A 27,125-nucleotide genomic window follows, 5' to 3' on the forward strand; every position below is an offset into this window, starting at 1 on the left:
CAAAGCCCCATCCAGCCTGGCCTTGAACACTTCCAAGGGTGGGGCATCCACAACCTCTCTGGGCAAAATCTCTCTCTGGTTTTGATTGACCCAAGGTTTAAATTAAATCCAAGAGAAAAGGCTTTGCCGGTATATTTGCCAGCAGATCTAGAGTGGCTTCAGACTTCCTCATTTACAGTCTGTAGCAATTGCTATTTGAGAGAACAGCAAGTAACACTGTTGATGGGAGAATAAACAAGGTTTGGTTCTGCATAGTTCATATCCCTGCTCATTGTCTCCCCTCTATTTCTTGGTAAGCCCAGATCTCTCCTATATCAAACCGGAAAAACGTTTAGGTCCTCCATGCCTTCCTCACCTACAAATGGTCCCCTAATCCTTCTTCCCATCCCTGTCCCCATACTTCTCTGTGAAGCATTCTCACCTGCCGTTAGGACAGCCTATTCTTCCACATGCCTGCCTACAAGGCAGATGTTCCCAGGACTCACCTATGCAGGTACTGTCCTGCTGGTTGGGCACAGACCTTCTGACTGGCCAAGCAGAAATGAATGGTCTTTGTTTCCATGATGAGCCTCCTTGTGGAGAACTAATTTGCGTTTCTTTTCTCTGTGCAACCATTGATTTTTCTGAAGCCTTGTAGAAATGTCAGATTTCTGCCAGGTGTGGTGGAAGCTGAATGATGTACTTAAAACCTGCCAGTGGAGGAAGGGATGTGGATGAACCACAGGCATGCTGGTACATGGACACAACTGTCCATAAAATGGCTAACCAATAACAACCGTTTTCCTACTGATGTCTCTTCTGCCCATCCTGGCTGCAGGCTACACACAGGCTCCTTACTGAGAGCCCCTTGCACTGTCTCAGAACTGAGGAAAAAATGCCACCTCCCCACTCCCTTCCCACCTGTGCTCACCTTTTGACCACTGCTTTTACCCCAGGTGGCCAGTCTAGTCAGCAGTGCTCACAGGGGTGCGGCTGCTGCATGTGCCATTTCCAAAAATGTCATTCTTCCAGCACAGAGGTGAATAGGAAGGATTCTTGCCTTGCTCCTAACTTTGCTTTGTTCTGCCCCTGCCATGCCACCCTCAGCTGAAGGCTTTATCCACTCGGCAAACCAGTTGAAACTCCCAAGGGCACGCAGGATGGGATTGTCTGGCTTGACTTGGGTGGGCCCCGTGGGCTGGATGTGTTGCTGAATTGTGTGGGACATCCTGCATGCACCTTGAGGTCTAAGAAGTCTTAAGATTTCAGGAGCTTTACCTGGGGAATAAAAATACATGATACACTGCACCAAAGCAAACCCTGCCTCCCAAGTCATGAACAATCAACAACAAAAACAACCCATAAATGTGAAACAACTGAGGGAAAGAAACTTCTTCCTTTCAGGAAGGAAACTGAAGATTGTTGAAATAAATTCTGAGAGAAAGTTAACATTATCTGTGTCTGGTTTTAGGATGTGGCTTACGAACCAGTGTAAATCAGAAGCAGTTCCAACCTGAACTGTGTAAGTTTGTGACTGAAAATGGCATTGCAACCTGAGGCAGAATACACAGGACTGTGCAGAATTAAAGTATGCCAGGAGATAGTTCCCGTACTTTCGACCACCATCACCTCCATCTCTGCTTTAGCAAAGTGAGACCAAACAATTTGAGAACAAAAACATGCCTCACAAAACAGGAAAGTGCCTTCACATTTCCCAGCATCCAATAATACAAATGTCTGAGCCTGTTTTGGTAATATATCCAATTCAAGGTTGTTTGAACGTCCACTCCATGGCAAAGGGGGTCACAGCATGGGAGAATGATTAACTTAATCTGCCTGCCTTGTTTGTTTGATGCCGCCTCACTCCAGTACAAGTCAATAAAACTTTGTGCACTGACACACACAACTTCCAGCACCTTCCAGCTGGGCCAAAATGGGAATTAGCAAAGCTGCCTTGCTCTTTCTTTTTGTGCTCAGCTCAGGTAAGAGTCCTTTGCCTTCCACTTGTGTGGGTGAGATGGGGGCCAAATGCTTGCAAGCTCCGTGTTGTGAAGACGGGTCCCCAAATCCACGTGTCACCACTTACCTGGATGATGGTGGGTTTGGGGCTTGCTGGCCGGCAAGAATTGCTGTTGAACGAAGTGAGAGCTGTGGTTGCTCTGTTGTGTTTGTGAGAGGCACGAGAAGACCAACAACCTTGGTGTATGCATGGGAACAAATGGCCTGTGAGAATGCCATACTAAGTATCAGCATAAGGAGAAAATGGATGTAAGTGGGGAAAAGCCCCTTTGCTGATGCAGGGGCTGGGGTTCCCCAGAGAAAACACTTACGAATTTCCTGTGTCTATAACCGATCTTGAAAAATGAAATAATTTAATCACATCTCTTATATAACTCTGTAGCCTAATGCTGGATATGGAAATAAACTATTGTTAAAATTAGGAACAGAAACATAGAATCTTTACAGGCATAAAAAGAAAAAAAATGATTACGTGGCAAACTTCTTTATGAGCATAAACGTTTTAGAGTTAAACATTAAATCTATAAGCACGTATTTCTACACATCTTATGCATATGTGGCTTTCAGATATAATCATACTAATTGATTTACTAATTTATAACCTCGGATTACTTTGTTGCAACATAGATGCAGCATTACAGATTCATTATTAAGTCTAGCCGAGCCATTGCAACAAAAAACATGGTGACCATTGTAAAAAGGCTATGCAGTCATCTTATGATTGAGATTTCTTGCTCCAGGGCAAGATGGCTGAGGGCAAGCAGCTATTTGGTGACCAGTAAAACTGTAGTGATTGTGGGTTCCATATAGGAGGTCATAATCTCACATCATCCTAATTCATGCTTCTCCAAAACTTTAATATCGATACCTCTTCCCATCGTTCTCTGACCGGTCCCTCTCTCTGCTTCCCGTTACTCTGTTTTTTCACATTTCTTTTTCTCAGTTTCAAACCCATACATAACTCCATTCAGAGCTTCATTTCTGTATCTTCCTTCTGCTGTGGTTTTTTTTTGTTTGTTTGTTTGTTTTGTTTTGTTTCCTATGATGTGTTCCATACAGCTGTGTTCGTGTCTGGAAACAGAAATTTCCTCAGAGTTTATGGCCTTTAACCCAGAATCACGCAAAATAAATAACGACTTCACCTGTCAATGCTATGTGGAAAAGGGGACTTGAAGTCACAGATATTAACTGCAGCATTCTCATTTTTAATGCCTGGTTCCTTTTCATCCCTTGTAGTGAAAGGAGATGTACTGGATGACTATTTAAGAACGGATGGTGTTTGGATCCTTACTAGAAATAAGCAGTTTTATGAGACAAATAATGAAATAGAATGCGCAGAGAAATGTGAAGCTGAAAGAAATTTTAATTGCAGGTAATTTCTGTTGAATCTTTAAGCTATGCCTTTGTGGATGACTAATTGATCAATGACATCTTCCCACTGTTGTTCAGAAGTAAGCATGCACACTCAAATTTGGATGGAAAGCAAAACCAAACCAAACCAAACCAAAAAAGCCAACAACAACAAACACACACAGACACAATCTAAGAAGGTGAATAACTGGGACATGTAGTTGGAAAGAGAAGATTTGGAAGAGGCAAATGAATATTTATTTTATTTTATTTTATTTTATTTTATTTTATTTTATTTTACTTTACTTATTTTATTTTATTATTTTTAATTTCAGCACTTATAGGGAAGTGGGGCATATTTTTGCCAAGAAACATTGTAGTACAATAATACTGAGTCTTCTTCAGCCTTTTTGCTCTACACATCCAACTCAGAAACATGCTACTCAGAAGCCAGGATGGGAACTTCAGCATGGGATTTACATGAACACATTTGTGTAAAACAAGTCCAGAGTGCCTGGGGAACACAAGACACTGTCACCTGGGTGTCAGGTCATGGGAAGCTGCTCCTGGAAAGCCACCTTTTTTCCTCCATAGGTCAGGACAGGTGACTGTCCAGGCAACAGGAGCTGCCCGAAGAGCTGACGGCACCATCTGCACCCCTTGGTGACCCAGGACAAAGTTAGGAGCCAGGTGCTGCAGCTCTGTCTACAGCAGCATTGCCCATGCCTGTGCCTTTGGCTTGCGGCTTTTCTCCACCCATAAATTACCACAAGGTCAAATAAAGGGTGGATTTACAGTGCATCAGTCTTTCTGTAGTAAATGCCCAATTTCCCACTCCTATTCAATGCTAACTGGAGAGCTGTTTATGCCTCTTTAGCTGTATGCTGCCTTGTTTCACAAAAGAGTGGAGAGATGTTTTCAATTCATTCCAGGGAAAGGCACTAACCTGAGCAGCTAGAATGCCATTGGTAATATTTTGCCAATGCAGTAGCTAGCTTCCACACAATGACTTATTCACATAATTTACATCCTGAAAAAGTCAGACGCTTCAGAGCAGCAGAAAATGTCACTGTCCCTTAGTGTCTCAAGTACTGAATACAGTCTCTGAAAGATGTAAGTGGATATAAGAAGGTGTTATTAAAATAATAATTTCTAGAAAATTACTTACCAATTGCACAATTGGAAATGAATTAAAAACATTGCTTCCTATGTTCTGTGTTCTTCTCAATTTCAACAGGGCCTTCCTATTCACCAGGAAAAAGCTACAGTGTTTAACATTGGCTGAAAATACCAAAACAACACTAACATTCAGCAGCACAGATTCAGTTCTCTATGAGAAGAGAAGTAAGTATGTAATATAACATTATACATTTACACATTAAGCCTGTTTTAACTGCATCCTTGCATTCTCTGGTTCAGTGCTGGAGCAAACAGTTGCAGGCAGTGACAATTTCAGTGAGGTGGGCTTGCACTCATTATGAACTGGGTTAATCTGCCAGAGAATTTCCCGTACAGCATCAAGGATTCTTACATTCGACTTGGACTGGACTCACTCCAATCTCCTTTAGTCACATGTTACTGAGACCAGGCAAAATAAACATGTTCCAAAGCAAAAATAATGCCTTTTTCTTACCATTAAGTATTTAAAGTCCTCTGCTTCATTGAGCTAGCAGAGTCCTTGGTCATACAAAATTTCAAGGCTATGGGATTATCTGCATACCCACCTGCCTAATTTTTGTGTAATAATTCAGTTGAGACTTGTTTGACTGAAATATTGCATCTATTGTATCTATCAGATAGATCCTATTTTCTGTTGGCACCCAGTGCAGCAGATACTGCAGGCAGCTCTGTCTCAGCTGCAGTTCCCTTCAAACATCCTGGTCTCAGTCATGGAGAACCACAAAGGAGACATAGAAGGCAGCAAAGGATTTGAGATGTCGCTCTCGGCTTGTGTGCATATCTCGTGAACTTCCTTATGAGCCCAGTGTGTCTGTGCACACCTGATATCTTCATAATGGATTAAAAATAAAAAAATAAAAAACTTATCAGGTGATGTTACCATAGCATAGCCTTATATATTTAACTTTTCTGCCAGCTTATCTTTGAAGATAAACCCAAGTAGCTCTGATTCATACTCTTATCTTCATGTCCTGACTTCTGTAATCTTCTGAAAATCACTGCCACCATCTTTGTGAAGTATCTGGATAGTCGTGCTGGAACCTGCTAATGGAGTATCAGTGTTGAAGTGGCAGTGACAAAACTTGTGGGCATTCCAGGGGTACACAGACAACCAGGCAGCAGTTCTCACAAGTGGCACAGTTGGCAAGACATGCAGCATAGATGATGCAAGATGTGTGACGAGTGGCTGAAGTCACTTGGTTTGTTCAGCTTGGAAAAGAGAAGGTCGAGGGATGATTTCATTACAGCCTTCAGCTTCCTCAGGAAGGGGAGTGGAGGGGAAGGGACTGATCTCTTCTCCCTGGAAGGGAGAAGGAAAGATCTCTTGTGGACCCATGGGAATGTCGTGAAGTTGCATCAGGGGAAGTTCAGATTAGATATTAGGGAAAGGTTCTCCACTGAGAGGGTGGTCGGGCACTGGAACAGGCTCCCCAGAGCAGTGGTCACGGAACCAAGCCTGCTGGATTTCGAGAAGCATTTGGACAATGCTCTGAGACATACGGTTTGATTTTTAGGTGGTCCTGCGTGGAGCCAGGAGTTGGACTGAATGGTTATTGGGGGTGCCTTCCACCTTGGAATCTTCTATGATTCCATCATTTGTAGGCCCAGCCACACACTGTGATGGTGATAACCATTGCAAGGTGCCCAAACAAGGCTCAGCTTTCCCTATTATGTTGATCTCATATTATTGTTCCATCATCTCTGTTTTTCATTTGGGGATTTAGGGGGATCCTCCATGTGCAAACAAATTACAGGAAAGGGAAAATGAGGGTCAGTCCCAATGACTGGAGATATTTCAGTAACTTGTCAATAAAAGCATCATCAATGGTCTTTGCATTCTCCCTCTCACGGAATTCCACCAGAAAACATCTGGGGTCTGAGTCTAAGAGGAATCAAAGGTGTCACTTCTGTGACAAACATATTCAGATAACTAAAAATTCTCTGGCTTGAAGGGATGGTTGCATGATACCCATAATGTGAATGTCCTTATGAACAATAAATTTCTATTAATCCTCAGCTGTTGGTGAAAGACCTTTTTTATCCCCGTAATATGATAATATAAAATGTATTTCATACATATAATATATATATATAGTAACTTGTTATATCTGCTTTCCTAACTTGATTTTATTAGCTTCATAACATTCTTCAAGAACTTTCCTCTCTAGTTGCTCAGTCATTTCTAACTATTTAGTTTTAAGATATCTTATGGAATCACATCTCTGTGTTTGAATGAACAAGAGGTTCAAAACATGGGTAAATCTAATCTGATTAATTTCAGAGTTAATTCTGCAAACTCTCAGATTCAAGAGATGCAATGTTGTAACACCACTGAATTAACAAAGCCAATTCCATTTCAGTTTACCTTCTACAATGTAAAAGAGGAATTGGGAAAGACTACAGAGGGACAGAAGCCAAAACTTGGAGAGGTATTCCATGCCAGAAGTGGGCAGAAAAAACACCCCACAATCCAAAGTATGGCCTTATTTATATTTGTCTTCATGTTGTTCTGAATCTTTTACAAGCCTCTCCAACTTCATGTGCATAAACAACTTTATAGCACGTTATTAAAGCCGAATGTCAGGTGACTTTTTAAGACAATTTTCTCTTCATCTGTCTTGTTTCTTCTCATTCTTTTCATTCTGCTGTCAGAGAACTGCAATGGTCTGGATAAAGAAAGGCTGCATTTTCAGCTAGAGAAGTGTTGTCTATGTGCTGGGGCTCTTAAGAAGGTGAAATGCTGCTTCCACCAATTCATGATAAAAAATTTTATATTGGTGACAGTGGGGCCAGAATTTCTCTCTTTTGTATGAGGTGTGAAAAATATGAGCAGTGGTGTCTATCCAGCTTTATGACTCCCCTGCTAGCCTTCATTCTAATGAAACTTGGAAGCACTTATTTAAGTCTGTTGTTTAAAAACCTTTTAGTCTTCTTTGGGAGGACTGCTATAGGTAAAACCATAGGGTCACTTGCTTCAAAGTCTCTGAAAGTTTGAGTCCACTTGCATTTGGTCAATAGACTCCCTTTACTCCACTTTTAAAGTAGTAGCCTTAGGAAAAATAATACATCACAGATCCCCAGGATGCAATTAGCTGACTAATCAGCTGGGTGCATGTATTAAAGACAATAATTTTCTTTGAGATTGGCATAGTTCTTACAAGATCATTCATTAGTGGCAGCTGGGGTCTAGGAAGAGGCTACTAGTAATGGTAGTTACAAAATGGTGATCAGATTTCATTTATGTGTTAGAACAGAGAATCTGTTTCTCTCATTTTCACTACGAATGAATAGAGCCCAAAGATAGCTGAGAAAGCTGAGTGTTTCCCTTCTGCTCTTCTGACTGGATTGAATTAAAATGTAATTTTAATACTATTACAGTATTACACCTGAAAAATACCCCAGTGCAGGGTTGGAGGAAAACTACTGTAGAAATCCTGATGACGATGTAAATGGACCCTGGTGTTATACAGCAGATCCCGCGATCAGATTTGATTACTGCAACATCCCAGAGTGTGAGGGCCAGGTCATGCACACAGCAGAAGCTGCAGAAGGTGCGTTTATTTTTCAGGGAAGGGGCTTTCAAGTAGGTAATATTATTCCTGCTATTTACTCCTACTTTATTCTTGTCAATTGGTTTCAAATGTGAATTTAGATCTAGCTGGAATGTAAAAATTTCTCAACACAAAGGTTGTTTTCCTAACTGGCTCCAGTTTCAAAAAAATTTATAAATATAGGAGAAATTAGCAATTTTAATAATTTGCTGGTTTTGTTCTGCTCTTAACCCTAATAATTTTTTAAATTTTAAAAACAGTAAAGATTGACCCAAGTGCTGTGTTACATATTGAACCCCTGCTGCTATCAGTATACAGAGATACATGACAAAGCTCCCCCCTGATATATAGATACATATATCCCTAAAGTTTTTAGGGATATATATATATATCCCTAAAGTTTAATTCATTTGGATAGGGTGTAACTCATGGTCTTCTAGATTCCTTTCATCATCACCTGGAGCAAAACCCTCTAAAAGAACAGCAAATATTTATTATTTCTCTTTTCCTTTTGATGTAGTCTTTCATGAGTGGATCAGGGTCAGAGTTCAAGGGCTGGTGCAAACCTTGCTTTGCTTTCATTCTGCCTAGGTCCCACAGTGGAGTGCATGATGTGTAATGGTGAAGACTACCATGGAAATGTTTCCAGAACAGAGTCTGGGCTTGAGTGCCAGCGCTGGGATGCCCAAGAACCTCATATGCATGGATATACACTGAAACAGTGAGTCATACCCAGTGGTGAGCTGCCCCCACTCATTTCCACAGAGACCCTGCCTGCAGACAGCCTAGTTGCTACAGCTAGGCTGACTCACAAACCTATCCTCCATTTTCGATGTGCAGCTTTCCAGGGAAGGATCTGAAGATGAATTATTGCCGTAATCCTGATGGTGAACTTCGGCCTTGGTGTTTCACCACCAGCCCCACTAAACGCTGGGAGTATTGCAACATTCCTCGTTGCAGTGAGTCTGACTTCTTGAGATCACTCCACAGGGTAGCTCTTCTAATTAAAATTATGCAGGGAGGGGAAAGACAAGAAATGACAGCTGTGAGTATCCTGAGGAAATCCATGTGAATCAGGCAAATTATACATTAATGAGCAGAACCACTCACTGTGTTTCTGTTGCATAAAATCATGTAAGGTCACTGAGAGTGCAGGTGTCACAAAGTGCAACAATGCCAGAGGTGTTATGGAAAACAGAATTTGTCTTCAACCACCTTATTTTTCAATTTATCTGAGAAGGCAGAGCATTCAGCTTAAATCTCAGGTGGTAGTTTTCAGTTGAATTGCTGACTAATGGAAAATACGTAAGCCACCATGGCCATACTGTGATATTTTACCTGGATTTGTCCAGCACAGCCAACACTGTCTTTTTCTTAGTGAGAGATAAATCCTGAGAAAAAAGTTCAGACCTCAGGAGAAAATCTGATTTATCACTGAGCTAGCTTAACATATTAAGTTGAACACACTAGATCTGGATATTTCCAAGGACTGAATAATGAGATTAGCACTGCCATTAGTAGAACTGTACAGCACTTTGAGAAAAAAAAAATGTGTTTCTATCTCTAGAGCTTGCTTTCTTAACATCTGCTCTTGACAGTGCTCTAAGCAGCAGCATGTGTTTGCTAGAAGTAGTTCACTTCAGCATAAACAATTATAGATGGAAGAATAATTATATAGACTTCTGCATGATGAAGTAGATTGTGAAAGATACCATAGCATCTCCATTTTGTGATTAAAACATAAAGTTTAAATAGGAGCTATTAGAGTCTTATTTGTCTGCTCTGGAAATTACACATACAATGTATATGCAATAGGCATGCATTGTAAGTTAATTTTCTCTTTGACTTCTGCAGGTTCTGTGGCTGTAATCATTACTCTTACTTTGATGTTCCCCACATACCAGACAAATTCATTTTCTTTCACACTTTCTTCTGCCTCACTTTCCCAATCCACTGATACTGGAGCCTTACCTCTGAAGACTGTTGTGCTTTCTCTCAGCATTTCTTCTTAGTCCTCATCTTTATCCTTTCTGCCCTTCTACCCTACCTATACATATACTAATGGGCTCCCTTCATCCCATTTTTTTTACAAGACCATAAAGGACTGCTTATTGCCTTTCTAGCTCTGCTCTCAAGGGACTGCAGGCACAGCGTCTGACTTGTCTCAGCAAACTTATTTACTGACTGATGTAAAGGGGCAGACACAAGACACCCATTTGGCAGCCTGAGTTCTTGTGATAACATACACTTCGGCTTTGCAATGGCTTTTCACCAATGTCATCTCTGCTAAAAGAAAAAAATACATGTTCACAATTACAGAAATGAAAGGTGTTTTGATATATTTGAAAGCATTAATTAGCTGTTGTTTTTGTTTGTTTGATTGTTTGTTTGTTTGTTTAAATCCTGTTACAGCTATGCGCCCACCAGTTTCTGGCCTGAGCTCCCAGTGTATTTCAGGGCATGGAGAAGACTATCGAGGCAGGATAGCTATCACAGAATCAGGAAACATTTGCCAGCACTGGAACATGCAGTTTCCTCACAAACATGGCTGGATTCCTGACAGATATCCCTGCAAGTATGCTGAGACTCCTCATTTTAATGAATACCCAAGAACATAGTTAGCCCTTAGCCCCTTAGCGAACCAGATGCAGAGGCAAGAGGAGCACAGGTTTTCTGAGTTATGATGATATTTTCTCCCTTTTGTGACCTTTCATATTGCTGTTCAGGTCTTGCTCCTCTTTTTTTTTTTCTTTTTTTTTTCTACGTTCCTTTTTTATTTTTAACCAACAGCTTTGATCTCATGTACTTGTCTCACCTGTACTTGCACTCCTCCTCATCCCACTGCACAGTTATAGGTATTTACTGCTTTTATATTAACAATGTGCTTTTATATTGACTCTGTGCTCTAACACACTTTCAGTGTATTACTCTTCTGAGGAGCATTGCTCCAAAGCCCAAGATGCTCCTAGGTCAGAGGAGCTGGGTCTACAGAGAATTGTCAATAGGCATGGGTAGCTGGGAATGACCAGGCTTTTAGCTTTTAGCTCTGTATTTGGATCCTGTGGGTTGTGAAATGGATTCTGTAAGCTTTCCTGGGCATATGAAACCCTGTCCATCATCACTGCAGAAGGCTGCTGAGAGCAGAGAGAAGCATGCACCATGTGACATCCAGACTTGCCTGGTTCAGGCAGTAAGGATCAGGTACACTGTGACTTGTGTTTCAGTATCAGCTTTTACTGCCCTACGTTGGCCTCAAAAACAAGAGCAGAAAGTGTAAGCATTGTAAAAGCTCTTCACATAACATCAGCATTTAAACAGGAAATTCAAAGGCTGTTGGCTGGCCCCAGAACAGTGGTGAGGTAATACATCTGTAGAAAGAATAAATGTAACCTCTGAGTTGAGTTCTGCTTGCAGTAATTGTTAAGACTTGCACATAACCCTTCTTGATTTCCATGAGTAATTTAAAGCCAGTGTTTCTGTTTCAGGGGCTTAGAGGAAAACTACTGCAGAAACCCTGATGGAGAGAAGAGGCCTTGGTGCTACACCAGCAACAGCAGTGTTCGGTGGGAATACTGTTCAATTCCCCGTTGTGATGGGACAGAGCAAGAGAGCGCTGGTATGAGTACTGGAGTGTGCTTGAGATAAAGACTTCAAAGCTCTGAGACACTTCTCGTTTCTCATTGTAATTTCAGTTCTTGTTTCTCCTGGCAAATCTTTTTCAGTCACTTTTTCACGGTTGTTAATGCAGTTGCTCTGCTTGGTATGTTAGAAAACCTGCCAGATATTGGACTTTCAATGGTTAGGAAGTGCAGTGAAGGCTCTAAGTCATCAGCTGACCCAGCAGAAGAATTACAGTATCAAAAATATATATATTTTTTATTCCTTTTATTCCTATTTTTTCCCCCAAAGGCGGGGCATTTCTTGCAAGTTCACTGAAGAATGAAAAAGAGTTTTAAATGGATTTTTTAAAGTGTTAAATAAAAGGGAGCCCTATCTTTGGAAAGTAACCATGGAAGAGAGGACAGTAGCTTCCAAAGTCCAACAATAATAAAAATCTCGTCTGAAACATCCATCCATTCAAGCACAGAAAATAACAAGAAAGTGTGAGTGCAATCAAAAGAATAATAGAAGAATAGGAGTTTAATATCATCTATATTTTCGAATTATTTCAGAGACAAAATAGCTAACATCTCTAACCTTTGAGTATTTTTCATTTTCAACTCAAACATTTCCACAAATGCCAAAATGAAACTGAGGAATGTGCCTTCCACCGGCCAGCATCTGACATATAAGGGTAATCTGTGAAATCTCTAAATATCTTTAGAAATGCCCTTCTGTTTTTCACACTGGCCAAGACGTTCTCACTGGAAGCCCTCTGTATGAATGGATCAATCCTTTTTGTCTTCTTGTGTGTTTGATGTTTTCTTGTGCCTATTCAATATGAACATAAAATTATGGTGCAAGGGACCGGTTTCTGCTGTTTGCTGCAGATGTGCCTGCACAGATTCCCCAGGTGGAGGAGTGCTATCGAGGCAAAGGCCTAAGTTATCGTGGCACAACTTCCATCACTGAATCAGGAAGGAAATGCCAAGCCTGGAACTCCAAGTCCCCACACAATCTTGAAAAGATCCTGGAAAAATTCCCAAACGCGTATGTTTATCTTACTTTTTTTTTTTCTCTGACAGTGACCATTGCTGAAAATTTTGCTATCTTTGCACATTTATGCTTTAAAAAACTGATAGGGAATGTACATATAAAAGAGAATTTCTTTCACTATCATTTTACCAAGACACAGAAACATTTTCTGTTAGTCTCATTTTTAAAAGCTTTGTTTAGCTGTAATTTAAATTCTTAGTAAAATACCACTGTAACCCTTTATTCATAGACCTGAGCTGGTGTAACCAAATCTGGGGGGCCTGTAACCAGAGTTTGGGCATCTACTGAATGCCTTCTGATAAGAATTTGAGATGTTCATGGGGAAAACACAGTATTTGTGTTGCAAAATACACAGACAAGTGCATTATGATTAGAATTATCATTTTAGATGTTCTTTGTGGCTGTAACTGGGCATCCAGAATTTCATTTAGAGAATTGTTGCACTTGATTTATTTACTTTCTTATTCAGAGTAAAAATATTGGGTAAGTAACAACTTAGAGATCTAACCATAATTACTAATGTGCCAGTTGTTAATAAGCATACAAAAGCAACAAGACAATTGCTATGAAATCCATTACTGCCTGGTGGATTACAAGTATGGGCAGGAACTTTAGTACTTTTCTATTTTTTTGCCCTTTTTTTTTTTTTTTTAATAATGTCACACTAACTAATTTTATTCGGAGTTTTTCTGTCCTTTGTTGTCATAAAAATAACAACATATTGAAATATACTCAGAGGAGGCATATTTTTTCACAGACATTTTAAAAAAATGAAAAATTGAAATGAAATGAAAAAAATGAAATTTACGTGTGAAAATGTGGAACTTGTGTATTCTGGCATATTTGAAAACAAACAAACAAAAATCATTTCAGCTTTTTTTCAAGATGCGGAAATACTGCAACTCTGCAAATTGTTGGAGAAAAGAACTCTAATTCCCCCTGCCTCAGCAAGCTCAGTCATGGGAGTGTTCTCACTGAATTAAGTGTTGTGGGGTTTGTGTGGTTTTGGGTTTTTTTTGTTTGTTTATTTGTTTTGAAAAAAAAAGAACAAAGAAAAAGTTAATAATAATAATTTGCATGAGTATTTAATTTCCATTCTTCTTCATATGAGAAAGAACCCTCCAGCATTAAAAAATATATATATAATCTTCCAGCATATTTATTGCTAATTTGCACATTCACACAATTGTGTATGCTCATACATATGTGCTTTGAAATAAATTTATTGTCGTATCAGGCATTTATTTAACTACTCAGCACATTGACATATTGCAGCCAGAATTTAAACCAGTGGCTGAATTACATTTCCTTATGTATAAATATATTCATGACTCTGATGTACATGGGAAATATAACTGTCCAGTTGTATCACAGCCATTAATGTTTTTGGTGGTAATAGGGTACCTGGCAATAGTAAAAGAATTAATAAATGTATTTATCTCTGTGTAGTACATATTCTTCTTGGCAAGGTATTCCTATGATTACTTTCAGTCTCATGCGGCATGAATATTTGTACCTATTTTTGCAGGGATTTGAGGGAGAACTATTGTAGGAACCCAGATGGTGATGACCGCCCATGGTGTTTCACCACAGACCCCAACAAGATATGGGAGTACTGCAATCTCAGGAGATGTGATGATCATACAGAAGAGGCCACATCAAATGACCAGAAGGCACAAAGTGTTGGCCTGACTACACCCACCACGTCTGGTAACAGATGGCTATAGCTATCACCTCCCGTAGAGTCTGTGGATAGAACAAATAGCAATCTTCCAGAGTTATTCTTGAGTAGTACTAGAACATAGGAGTTATATCCCTCCTCCAGCTTTCAGAACCATACTGCTGTCAGATTACATCCTGTAGCTTGTATCATTTTACAGTACTTTCTGTGGGGTATCTTTTTCATTTAGGGGATTGAGAAGAAAATAGACAATTTCTGTAGTTGTGTACTATTGAAATAAAATGACACTAAACTTTGTTACGAGAATTTTACTTGTGCTGTGCTTTACGTTTTTAGGATGTTGCCCTTATCTTGCTGTATTGTTCATAGGCAACCATGTTATTCAAAATGTATACATCAACAGAGGAAGGCTTTTGCCCTGTCTTTCATCAATTCTTCCTTAATTAATAGCCCCTGTTGGTCAAAGCAGTGTGACTTTTCAGAATGTTTGGTAGAGCTTTCCATTGAATATTTATTTTGCAAGGGAATTTGGTGGGGTTGGATAAAAGATTCACTCCTAAATGGCACTGTGTACTCTTACTCACATGCAACAGGAGAAAGTAGCTGAAGCGATGCCCTTGGAAGCAGCAACCGCTCTCTCAATGTAATGGGCTGATGATGACCCTTAAACATGCTTTTCTCTTGAAAAGTGTTTACCGATCCTAGGTTAGCAAGGATCTTTGAGTCTTTTCAGATATTTGCAGTATGTTACAGAAAATATTTAGCCTGAAGTTCCTTGATTTTTTTTGCAGTTGAATTACTCTGTATGTCCAGGAAGACATCTGTCTTGACAAACTAAGAGATCACATCCCAGGGTACATTTTTGTCTTTCTACTATAGACAGTAAAGAGCGTGTAAATCTGAAAGTACTTAATCTGGCTTAGTTCTGCTTACCACCACCATATATAGATTCAACAGGTAACAATCATTTCTTTTTTATTTCTTTTATTATTTTTTTTTTCCACAGACTGCATTAATGGCAATGGTAAAGACTATCGTGGCACAGTAGCAAAAACTGGAAACGGCAGGACTTGTCAAGAGTGGAGTTCTCAGAGCCCTCATAGCCACAAATACTTCACTCCTCTGACTCATCCAAGAGCAGGCCTGGATAAAAATGTAAACAGCTGCTAATTCACCTGATGTCATTGAACCTTGTCTCCTTTCTCCATGACCCGTCAGTAAACACTTCATATTGAGTCTCTATAGACCAAGCTAAGTGTACCTGGAAGTCATCATGTTGATATCCTAGACCTATAGCAGTGCTGGAGAGGGAATGATGCATTTAACATTACCTAGGATGTTGTTATTTCAAGCACAGATGTACAGCATAAGGCTGATGATGACATGCAAACAATGCAGAAAAAATCATGCAGGGCTTTCCTTATTTCTGCAAGCACCAGAGCAATGCGTTTTGCTGTTTGTCACCAACTGAGTAGGTTTCTGGCATACTCTCAGGGCTGACCTAATTTGCTCTCACTGACTTCAGTAGAAGGATTAAGCCAACAATAGGTGTTTTAGTGCAAAGCACTTAATCATCCCATTTCAAACTTTACTTCTCAGAAGACCTTAAAAAGCACTAGAGCTAGGCTGACTCTTGGTGGATGAAGAAAATTATAGCAGCTTTGTCATATTTATATAATTTTACTATTGGTTTTGAGATACAGAAAATTAGAATTTTGTGTTTTTTAGTGGCAATAGAAAGCACATAACATCTAATGAAGGAATGGTTGGGGGAAATAACTGAAAAATTTTGATTAACACTTTTTAGAAAGCATGCACACATAAATTTTTTATTCTGTGGCTAACATTTGGAGTCTTCATTCTTTGTTTTTGTAATCATTACAGTATTGCAGGAATCCTGATGGAGATGTAAATGGTCTTTGGTGCTTCACAACAGACCCAGAAAAAAAATGGGAGTACTGTGAAATTCCGCGCTGCTGTAATTATCCGTAAAGACTTCTCTGTTTTCCCTTTCTATAATCTATCATGGTAGTTACAAAAAGTTTTCAGTCCAACAACAAACAACTATAGTAGGCAGTAGCTTTAGATTTGAATTTAGATATGGCATTTTGACAAAACCAGATGCCTGTAATATTCAGCCAAATTTTAGATAGCGTGGTGCCAAAATTCGTCAATAAGATTTCATGGATAACAATTCATATGCTCTTTATTATCAGTGAAGCTAAGCACTCAGAGTTGCTAGATGAATTTGAAATATCCAGTGAAGCTGTGGAAAGAGGTGTTCCTTCCCTGGAGTCCTCAAACACAGGAGAGGGTTTCCTTGTTGTGCATGTTAGTCTTTCCATGCACTTTGTGGCAGGACTAATGCCTTGAGAACCTACTAAAACAATTATCTGTTAGTTGAGAGTCTGGTTGTTTCTTTATTCTTAGTTCCTATTAAAGAACATAAACAGTGAAAGCCTAAAGAAGATATAAAACTGCCTTCTCTCTTTCTCTTTCATCAGATTGCACCGTGAATGGCATTACATATGTGCATTAAAACCTTTCATTGTAGCTTTTCTTTTTTTTTTTTTTTCTCAATGCTGTAGCTTCTTCTGATCATGACTGCGGAAAATTTCCAATGAGAAGTGGGCGAATCTGTGAGCAATATGGCATGTGTGATGCATCTCCAGGGTCTTGGCCTTGGCACATCAGTCTCAGGACAAGGTATTGATGTTCCAGACTGTATCACCATTAGTGAGCACCAGGGTTTCACAAGAAACAGGTATCAGGAAGAGACTGGTATGAAACAATGTATATGCTTCTGGAGACTGGACTTGGTTTCTACATAAAATAACTTTAAATTTAAAATTAACTTTTTTTTTTTTTGGTCATAATGTTGACAGGTACTTATTATTATGTTATTAGCCCCAAACTCTCCACTTTCTCGCTAATCTCTAGAGAGCAAGTTTGAACCACAAACGTTGAACATGCTTTGATTTACTGAAATGGGGAAGGAATAATTCACACTGAGGATAATGACAGTTATTTGCATTCTGCAATGGGGGACGTAAGCCCAAGAGTGTTCAAATGTAAATTGCTGTTGTGACTTTGCTAGTTGTGCAAAAAGTCATGTGAAGATCACTCTCTCTCTGTATAAAAAAAAAAAAAAAAAAAGATTATGCATTTCCACAGCTACAGCGTGACTGGTGACTGAACTGGTGACTGAACTGGTGACTGGTGACTGAACAGGACATGAAGAAGTCCATGCAGAAAGGCTAATTAGAATTTCTATAGAACTGTTGACAATCACCATAAAAAATAATAGCCCAAGAAAAGTTGAGAGTCCATAGCAAGACTTATATAAAGAAGTAATCTAAGACATCCCCACAGATAAGCAGGATGTAGCCTTTTCTTAATTGCTTATCAGGACAAACCCATTACATCACAAGTAAAATTTTTAGGCAATGCAATTACTTGTATTAAATTCCTGCAAGCAAGAGTACACATTTAAACTGGAACATTGTTGCAAAAATGTCACCTGGGTATCAAATTTCTGTCCTTATCTCTCATGTTCTGAAGCAGATGAAGTTTGTCCTTTGAAAATCTGCATTTGATTTCTCTTGCGATTGGCAGGAGACAATCTCTGAGTGTTAAGATTTCAATATGGAGCATATTGCTTGTTTGCCATTGTGCACAGCACAGGTGGTAGAGAATTGACCATGCAGTCTTAGATTAATGTGATTGTTGTCTTCTCTATTCTAGTACCAACACACACCATTGTTCTGGCACTCTGATACATCCACAGTGGGTCCTAACTGCAGCTCAGTGCTTGCAAGAGTGAGTATCCACTAGAATGAGTGACAGGCATTCCTTACAGCTGGATGAGAAAATCAACAGAGGTGCAAGATATACCTGAAAAGGCACTTTACTTGCTGACCTTGGAGGACAGTTCCTTGGCCTGTGCAACATCTGCACAGTCTCTGCACGTTAAAACAAGCAAGGAGCATCTCTAATGTCTGAAGTGAGCAACTGTGTGTCTTGGGGAATCACTTAAGAAGTTAAAGCCTTAATAACACTGATGACTGATAAAGACAATACATTCTACTGAGGCATGAGAAGTTTATAGAATAGCAAAGCCATATCCAAAGTAGTAAGTTACCTGATAGCACAGTTAATGTCATTGCAAGCACTGCAGTATGGTCATTTCGGCTTTCACCCTACAGTATGCAGGGTCCTTGTTTTGTTTCCTTTTCTTTTTACTACTTTTAAAAGCTGTGGTTTAACTGCTCCCGTCATTCTTTTGGTGATGCAAAGAGATATAAGCCTTTCTCTCCGAGGCTGGCTAGAGCAGAACCAGGGCTTGTGTCAAGAAATTTCCAGCTGCTTGCTACAGCCTCCCAACCTATATGCCTTACTTCCTGTCTTTTCTTGCCAGCAGGTAGATTTGTCTGCTGCTTCTGTCTCAGTCAAATAGACACAGAGCACTACAGAGGTTACCTCCTCCGTCTGCTGCCTCCCCCACCCCAAAGCATGCTGAAAGTCAGCTGTGATGGTGCTAACTGCACTTGGAAAAATTGTGGCTAGCGGCTGACCCTCAGGGCTTCAGCAGTTATGAACACTGCAAGAAGGTGCCACATTGTTTACAGCTCATGGGATTTTTCATTACTATAAAAATCAAACTGTTAAAAAGATATCATTTTTCTCTTCCCTGAGAGTAAATGTGGACATCCATGGTTACAAACAGCAGCCTAGCCATCTTGTTTATTGCAATTCTCCTGGGAAATCAGCAAATTTTATGAGTGACATTCCTGATTCTATGCATGGGTGTATAACCTTGCCACTGTCCTTTCTTCCAGGTCAACAGATCCCTCTTCCTATATGGTCTTTCTTGGGATACAGAATCTAAATGCAGTAGAGCCATCCCTTCAAATCCGGAGTGTTCAGAAATTGTTAAAGGAACCAAGCGGAGCTGACATTGCCCTGCTAAAGCTTCACAGGTGCCATTTCAACCCAAGTTTTCCTTTCTTTTCTACATCTTTACTCTGAAGTCATGAGTTACCTTAGCCTAGATTTGTGTGAGAGTCCCTTTGAGTATTAGCTTACACATCTGTTCAAGGGCAAATACTGAGCATCTGTCCTCCTCAAAGACCCCCCTGGCAGAACCTGTGTGAGCTACTTGCACAGTTTAGGAAAGACAACCCCAGTTAGGATGGGAGGGATTGCCATGGGGGATTCCACTCACCACCTTCTAAGTGGTGTCTCCACTGAAACAGGGAGTGTGGAGGTAAACGAAAGCAAAGTTGTGGCTGGAGGACCTTCTCCTTGGAGCCTTTTTCTGCTCGGCCATGAGGGCTGTGAGCACCATCTGAAGTTTTGGCCAAGAAGCACCACGGCTTCTTCACGGAGCAAGTAGAAAGGTCCAGTTTCCCTGCCAGTGCTGCAGGCCAGGTCATATGAATGTTTCATGAGCACCAGATGTGGGCAAAAACCCAGTAAAACCAGGCCCAACTTGTGATATAGTGAAAATTCCTGTGCATAACTGTAATTTCCTGATGCCCTCTTTTGTGTCTTGCTTAGGCATTTGAGTGGTCTGCTCTGAAATCTGTGCAGTTATTTCAGTGTTATTAGTTTCTTTTTGGAATGCTCCCGCAAATTTTCTTCTTAGTCATTAGCTTTCCTCTTGTTCTTATGCTCACCACACATAGATTAAAGAGCATGAAAAGCTTGTGTTTGACCCGAGAGGACATTTCTCTTTAAAATATTCACCATAACATTTTCAGCTTTAATGAATTTAGAACAATTTCACTAAAAATTCAACTCAGGTTCTCTGGTGCTTGATTAATGAAAATTCCACTAATTTCAGGTGAGAATAAGAAACTTGCGCTCCATCAGTTTTCTTCTTGTCCTTGCTTGTAGTTAGTTCATCCATTTCCTCTTCCATTGTGTGCTCTGTGCATGTTTTCACTGTAGATCCATGCATGCTATAGCACTGCAGTCAGTTTTGCATCAGCAGCACTCACCATCTGAACACATTCTGCATGTGAGATGCCATAAATAGCTGATATGGATATGGACACAGATCCATCAATTTCTGGCTTTGGATCAACTTTGCTTATTTTCAACTGCATTAAATCCTCCCTTTACATTTTTCTTCACCTTTCTTTGTGGGTCTCGTTATTTCCAAATCATATGGACCATACCTACAGTGGAATTAGACCTGGGGTGTTAAATACAACCTTGAAGATAAAGGTACTGGACAAAGAGTGATAGAAAACTGGGGGGAGAAGCCACCAAGCTGAGCTTTCTCACTTTATTCTCCTCTTGCCTATCTTGCCTACCAATTTTCAGGATTATTTTTTTTTTTTTTTGACAAAAATGGGATTTATTGAGAAGTGAATGAACAAGTTTTGGAAACTACAGAACTGAATATCATTCCTAAAAGAATAAGGAATTATGCAGGATTAATTTATGGAACTATGAGAGAGTGGTGGTTAGAAATTCCCATCTTGAACTTCAGAGATCTGGAGGATATAGTTCAAAATGGTCATAATGGCATTGGAACAACTGTAGCTTCAGCACAGGAGCTGGTGAACATCTCCTACCCTTCTGGACTGTTTCATTCAGATCATTGTTTTGAATAAATTTTTACTTTCAAATGGGTCAGAGTCAGTTCCATTTAGTATCTGTTCTCCTGTATCTTCATGGGGTTCATGGCCTTGGCACGGCCTGATTAGGAACAGGGGGATTTATTAGTTCCTTTTAACTGGACATTGGAGATCTCGTCAGCTGTCATGTCACATACTTTGAAAATCATTCTGGGCCTGAAAAGAGGCCATATAAATAAAGGCTCATTTTACTCTGACCCAACATTTGGAGTTCATTCAGGTCCTTTTACTCTCTTTAAAAAGCAGGACCAACCTTTGCAGGGATGGTTCCTGACAGCAGTACATCTCATTTAACAGCTTCTTCAGACGCAGCTTTGCTATACTGAACCTTCCCTCCTCTTATGAAGTCTCTGGAAATATCCACAGCCTCTGAGGCAGGGAGGATCTAAGAGAAGTCAGGCTTACCCCACCTGCAAGGGGTGCTAAGGCTGTGCTTGGGCTTGTACATGTTCCTATTACACTACCTGGGTAACCAGAGACCAGCTTGCTAGCACTATGCTGCAAATACACTCACATTGTAACTGTGCCCACAAACACATCTCAGAGACTTTCGGTTGCTGGTAGGTAACCTCTTATTTCAGTAAGTGACCAGCCACCACCTTACAATCATCTATACAATTTTAAAATGCTGTCATCTTGTCCATCTTTCCCCATCTACCCATTTCCTGGCACAGCCTACTGAATAAGAAGACTGAACAAGTAGATGGTCATTTTTATAAGCATCTTCTTTTTTTCTTTGTTTGTTTTCCAGTCCTGTAAGAATTAGTGACCATGTAAAACCAGTTTGTTTGCCTGAAACAAGTCTGATGGTGGAAAGAAACTCAGTATGTTTTCTAACTGCCTTTGGAAAAACAAGAGGTAAAGCATATTCAGTGAGGCTGAAAACTTAGGAGGGTTTTCAAATCCAAATTCCAAAATATATGTACTTTGGGGGCCTGGAAAAATGAATTTTATGTAAGAATTAACTAAGTCAGAAGTCACTGGGCAACATTATTTGTCCTATTTCTTTCTTTCAGACCATGATCTCACCTCCTCCACCCCCCCCCCGCCCCCCCCCCCACACACAGATTAACTGAATTCATTAAACAAGAGAAAACAGAGGTAAATGAGACATAAGACTTTACTACTTTTTATCTCTTTTTTTTTGGTCTTTCTTCAGCTTACACATATGCTATATTTGCACAAATAAGGACAATAGTCAAGTAATGTTCTTGACTTTAACTTTGATGTTCAGATATAAGTTTTTTAAACATATGAATGAAGCTCGTGCTTGCCTTCCTTTGGTTTAAACATTACTGTCTGCAGAGCCTTCTGCAGGGACCTATGTTCACTCCAGACAGGTAGGACATACAAGCAAGCACCAAACTTAAGGCCTTATTCCTGAAACAAGACAGCATCCCTGGAACTGTGGCTCCTTTCAGTCAGAGCTTACTCAGACCCAGCTACCTTTGGGACACAGGCAAAGGAATTCAAGCTGAAGGTTTTTAATGTCAGTAAAACCTTCATCTGAATTTGTTTCAGAGTCTAGTGTTAAAAACTGACCTATGTGGACTCCTGTTGCCCACCTCTCACTCTACCTGTGCTCAAGGGTTGAGAATACCCAGCCATTTTCCACTCGCTTTTGCTGCAGCATTATCAAGAAGCATTATCATCAGCATTATCAAGAAACACTTTTCTCCAGTGTGGAAATTTTTTTTTATTGTTGCTTTTGTTTAGCTTGCCACACGGTGGCAGCTGCTTGCCATGTTCTTGTGATCATAGCCACAAGAAAATGGTACAGGCTAGATTTTTTTCTCGTAGTGCATTAGGGTGGGAAAATCAACAGACCATTGTTGCTTTTAAGCAGTAGGAGAGGGTCCTGCCATGTCACGCAACTAGTTTCTGAAAGGGGGAGCAGAGCTAGAGTCCCACATCTAAATACACTCTGCTTTGGGAAAATTCAACCTTGGTTTCAAAAAAACTTACTTATCTGGAAAACACTATCTTTACTCTTGAAAGAATTCAAATTAATGCAAAGTAAATCCACACCTTTCCCCTTTGAAATAAGCATGAAATAATGAAAGCCTACAACAGGCTATGCAGTATGTTTCTGCATACTAAGCATCTGTTTTTATGTATTTTGAAACTCTCTGCAAAGAAGAATAATCACTGCTTATTGAGAGTAGGCATGATCCAATTACAGAAAATTTAAAAGATTTATCAAGGTACTTCAGGACCCCAGCATCTATAGTAGAGCTGGGGACAGATCCCAGTCCTTTCATTACTCAGGCCTCCCTGCATCACAGTGTCTAGGCTACCATTTACAGGTGCATTTTCTTATTCTTCACAAAGGTACTAATGCAGGCAAGACATTAAAAGACATTGAATTCCCTGTGCTTGAAAACAGAATATGCCATCGCCCTGACCTTTTACATGGGAGTATCAATAATCATGAATTTTGCGGTGGATTTACTTTTGGAAGCGTACGTTACTGCGAGGTAAGAATAATCTAGCTTTGAGTGTGTGCACATCAAATGTCAGTTTTTGTTTTCAAGGCTCAGAAATAGCTTCAGCATTTCAAGGCCTCTGCATGAGGCATGAGTCCTGAGGTATACAGAGCATTTTTTCTTCCCTCACACTGTCAACCAGAGTAGCTGGGAAATTGCATAGGGTAATTTCTCCTTCCTCTCCAAAAGGCATCCTGACATATCCTACTGATAGTAGACCAGGACTGTGAATATCCCATCCCAGCACAAATAAAGCCTGTGATATACTACCTGCACTTTCCTTTGTTCCTAGACAGAGACGGAAAACTAGTGAATGCTTCAGGTGGTGTCCACCTGGTATTGTACCACATTTTTATTTAATCCCCTGATTGCTAATGTTCGAAGTGCTTCCAGCTTTCTAATTTTCACAAGCATCTGAAAAGACTTTTAAAATGTGATTTTCTTAATAGAGGATATCATGTTGGATACTTTTCAATAAAAAGCTGTTGACTACTTGGTAACAGAGTCAGAAAGTAAATGCTAGTCTGTCTGAGCAGGTATTCAGTGCTAGTACAAATGCCATCTTTGAGAGTATGGATGGTACATTCACTCATAGGCACATAAATTACTGCACAAGGTATTCATACCCTACCATGCCTGGATTTTAAGAAATAACATTATAACGATTATATTAATTTTGTCTGGAAACAATTATGTCAGAGGATGTGGAAAATTAAAAGACTTCCTTTTGCTGTGTAATTGGCCTCACAGAGATCTGGGGATATTCCTATATCCATGACTGGTACTTGGGTCTTTCTTCTTCAGACCAAAGGCATGACCTGTGTCCTTGGAAAAAAAAAACTTTTTTTCCCCCAAATTTTTGTTACAATAGGTAGAAGAAAACACTCTCCCTTTCTCTACAGCCCTCACCTCAGCTATATTCTAAGGCCTTCAGAGTTACCACAATGTTTTTCCTGCCAATGTTTTGTTGTTTGCATGTCTAGTGTCATCACTAGAAGACTTACCTTATTCTCTCTTCTTGTCCCTAGGCTGAAGCTGGAGGACCTCTGGTCTGCCAAAATAAAGACAGATTTGTCCAATATGGAGTCACCTCTTGGGGACTAGACTGTAGCCAGCCATCAAAGCCTACTGGTTTTGTCCAAATTCCTAGCTTTCTTTCTTGGGTCAAGAATGTAATGGCTGCCCACTGAATCTGGATGCAGGCTAGCTTTTCTGTGTCAGAAATGACATTCCTAGTGTAGTTTAAAAAACAAAATAATTCATAAGAATCTTAAATAAATATTGTTACTGGCTGAGAATAAGTAGTTATCACAAAGCAATAGCTATGTTGACCAATTATTACTGTCTGTCAGCATGTCGGTGTTGTGCACGGGTAAGTCAGCCATGTTGCATGTGGCAGTGGCTGTCAGGTTCCTGCTTCAAACCTCTCCTCTGAGGAATGCTCCAGCTCATGCAAATGACTTCCTTTCTGTTCAGACACCCACCTTTCTGCTTTGTATATGCAAGCAACTGGCCTATTTCTAGGCACTAGGTCTTCCTAAAAACCCGTGCAAGAAACCTTCTCCTAAACAAGCATGTTCCTGTACCCACCACTGTCACCTGTCCCCCTTTCTGCTGCTTCTCCAGGACTGGGAAGGTAACAGCCAAACCCAGACACCACCTTGGGTAAGGACAGGACAGACTACACTGTGACCATGCTGCCAGGAGCTGGTGGCTTTGCTTCTCCCTGGGGCTAATTACCCCCATTCTCACCACCCTAGATGAGCTTTGAATTGTGCAGTGTAATCACCTAAATTTCCTGGGTTTACATGCGTATGGTAAAAATGACTATCTATTCCAGTGGGCAAAGTGATGAGCTGGATGGCATCTAACATGTTTGTGTGGCACTTGAACAGAAACCCTGTTTTCACTTGCAACACCAACAGTTCATCCCTGACATTGACTTTGGGAATTAAAATTAACTGTTCTTTCTCAGTTTATTTCCAGAAGAGGCAAGGATGTCTCAGAGGGCAGGGAAGCTGGGCAAGGGACGCTGTGCACCAGGGCACTGCTGCTTGACTCATTAGGCTTGGCAGCCCGTGCTCCTGTGTGCTCTGCAGCAGGCAGGTGAAGAAAGCAAGGGAACCACCAGGTTAGTCAAGCCTCCCAGAGCCAAGAGACGTGGCCTGGTTGCCACTCAGAGCTATGGAAGAAGACTGCTATCAAAGCTGTCAAGAAAGCCTGGGTTAGAAAATGTCTCTTCAAGCAGCGACCAAAGGAAATCGCTGAGACGTGTTCCAGGAGCAACAGAAACCCACCTGTCCCATTGACTCCAAGTCAGTTACTGAAGCTAGTTTCAGCATTTGCATACGTTGTTCCAATTTTCTGTGTATCAGTTTAAAACACGCCATTTCCAAGCAGAATATGTACTATCCTAATAGCAGAAGTGTACACCTGTTGGTGGATCTGTAATCTGAACACGTATTTCTATATGTTTTAGTCTTTCCATTGTGTGTCTGATTTGAAGTATACTACAAGTCTATATTCAGTACTTAGGTACTTTATTATTGCTCTAAAGAACTCTTTGGAGATGAGGCTTTTTTTCATTATGGGATTAAAAAAAAAAGTAAAAAAAAAAAAAAAAAAAGCAAACATTTGCAAATTCTCTACTCACTCCTTGATGTTTTCTATCAATTCCTCATGGTTTCTATTAAGACCAACTCAGCAATTTCCATTGGTCATTGTGATACTGTTTGAGTAACTGTTCTCTAACACAGTCTTTCTTGACAATATCTTCTTGGATTCCTTCCAGATTCTGAATATTGTCTCCCTCTCCCAGCTCCTGCTCTCCTTCCATCCAGTCTGCCTGTGTTTGTGTACTCCCATCATGGCCACAGGAACAGGCCATCTTTTTTAGAGGATGTGGCCCTAGCATGCAGTTTCTCACACTGCCACAAACCTCTGTGTTCTGACCAAGAGGAGCTGGAGATGGCGGTGGGTCTCTTTCACTTTCCTTCTCTGTGATCAACTGAGCATGTGACAAGCTGTTACAGGATAACATACTTCAGGCTACAAACACTTCTGCAGCCTGTCATTACCATTTACCTAACTTAACAACCTACAAGACATGGTTGGACCAATACTTGAAGTGTGCCCCCCAGGAAGAGTTTGTTTTACTCTGTCACCAACATAACACACTCTCAAGTGGCAAAAGTTTTCTTTTTAAGTATAGTTCTCAGTGTTTCCCTACTTAGTTCTCCTCTGGTAATATAGCCAGAGGAGAATATAGCCTAAGACATTTCTTGAGGTATATGTTCAAAATACGCTCAGTAAACTCGGATGCTTTCAGAATCTGTTGAGTGCAGTCCTTCCTTGAGCACACGAAAGGCTTCCTGCCATCTGGCACTTGCTGTCTATTCCCCATGTACTGGTGTTTTTGTAAGTTCTGCCAGTAGTGCTATTCCTTCAAAAAACATTGGCACAGATTCTCTATAACAACTAGCCAGACCTAGAAATTGTTCCTGTTTCTCCTGGTGCCTGTAAGCCATCCCTCAGTGCCTGTAGGTATTGCCTGTTGGAAGTTTTGAATATTTGATAT

The 27,125-nt window shown here is 40.3% G+C and overlaps 1 protein-coding gene across 1 annotated transcript; it reads left to right on the forward strand.

Moving 5' to 3' along the window:
* Window positions 1-1,251: 1,251 nt before the first annotated feature.
* On the forward strand, window positions 1,252-26,943 carry LOC106039506 (plasminogen-like). Its single transcript, XM_013186755.3, has 19 exons — window positions 1,252-1,961; window positions 3,235-3,370; window positions 4,586-4,692; window positions 6,888-7,002; window positions 7,906-8,078; window positions 8,670-8,799; window positions 8,919-9,037; window positions 10,491-10,653; window positions 11,564-11,694; window positions 12,569-12,728; window positions 14,263-14,444; window positions 15,422-15,570; window positions 16,300-16,393; window positions 17,004-17,121; window positions 18,160-18,234; window positions 19,254-19,394; window positions 21,814-21,920; window positions 23,394-23,539; window positions 24,577-26,943. The coding sequence occupies exons 1-19, from the start codon at window positions 1,913-1,915 to the stop codon at window positions 24,736-24,738; spliced, it is 2,457 nt and encodes an 818-aa protein (XP_013042209.1). The 5' UTR covers window positions 1,252-1,912; the 3' UTR covers window positions 24,739-26,943.
* The last annotated feature ends 182 nt before the right edge of the window (window positions 26,944-27,125 follow it).

This window comes from Anser cygnoides, chromosome 3 (genome assembly GCF_040182565.1).
Source record: "Anser cygnoides isolate HZ-2024a breed goose chromosome 3, Taihu_goose_T2T_genome, whole genome shotgun sequence".
Taxonomy (NCBI): Eukaryota; Metazoa; Chordata; class Aves; order Anseriformes; family Anatidae; genus Anser; species Anser cygnoides.

Excerpts from the sequence above, each read along its gene's own strand:
- LOC106039506 (XM_013186755.3), top strand. The coding sequence starts at position 1,913 with ATGGGAATTAGCAAAGCTGCCTTGCTCTTTCTTTTTGTGCTCAGCTCA. Across the intron at positions 1,962-3,234 it reads TCTTTTTGTGCTCAGCTCAG|TGAAAGGAGATGTACTGGAT; the intron begins GTAAGAGTCCTT and ends CATCCCTTGTAG. Across the intron at positions 21,921-23,393 it reads TGCCTTTGGAAAAACAAGAG|GTACTAATGCAGGCAAGACA; the intron begins GTAAAGCATATT and ends TTCTTCACAAAG.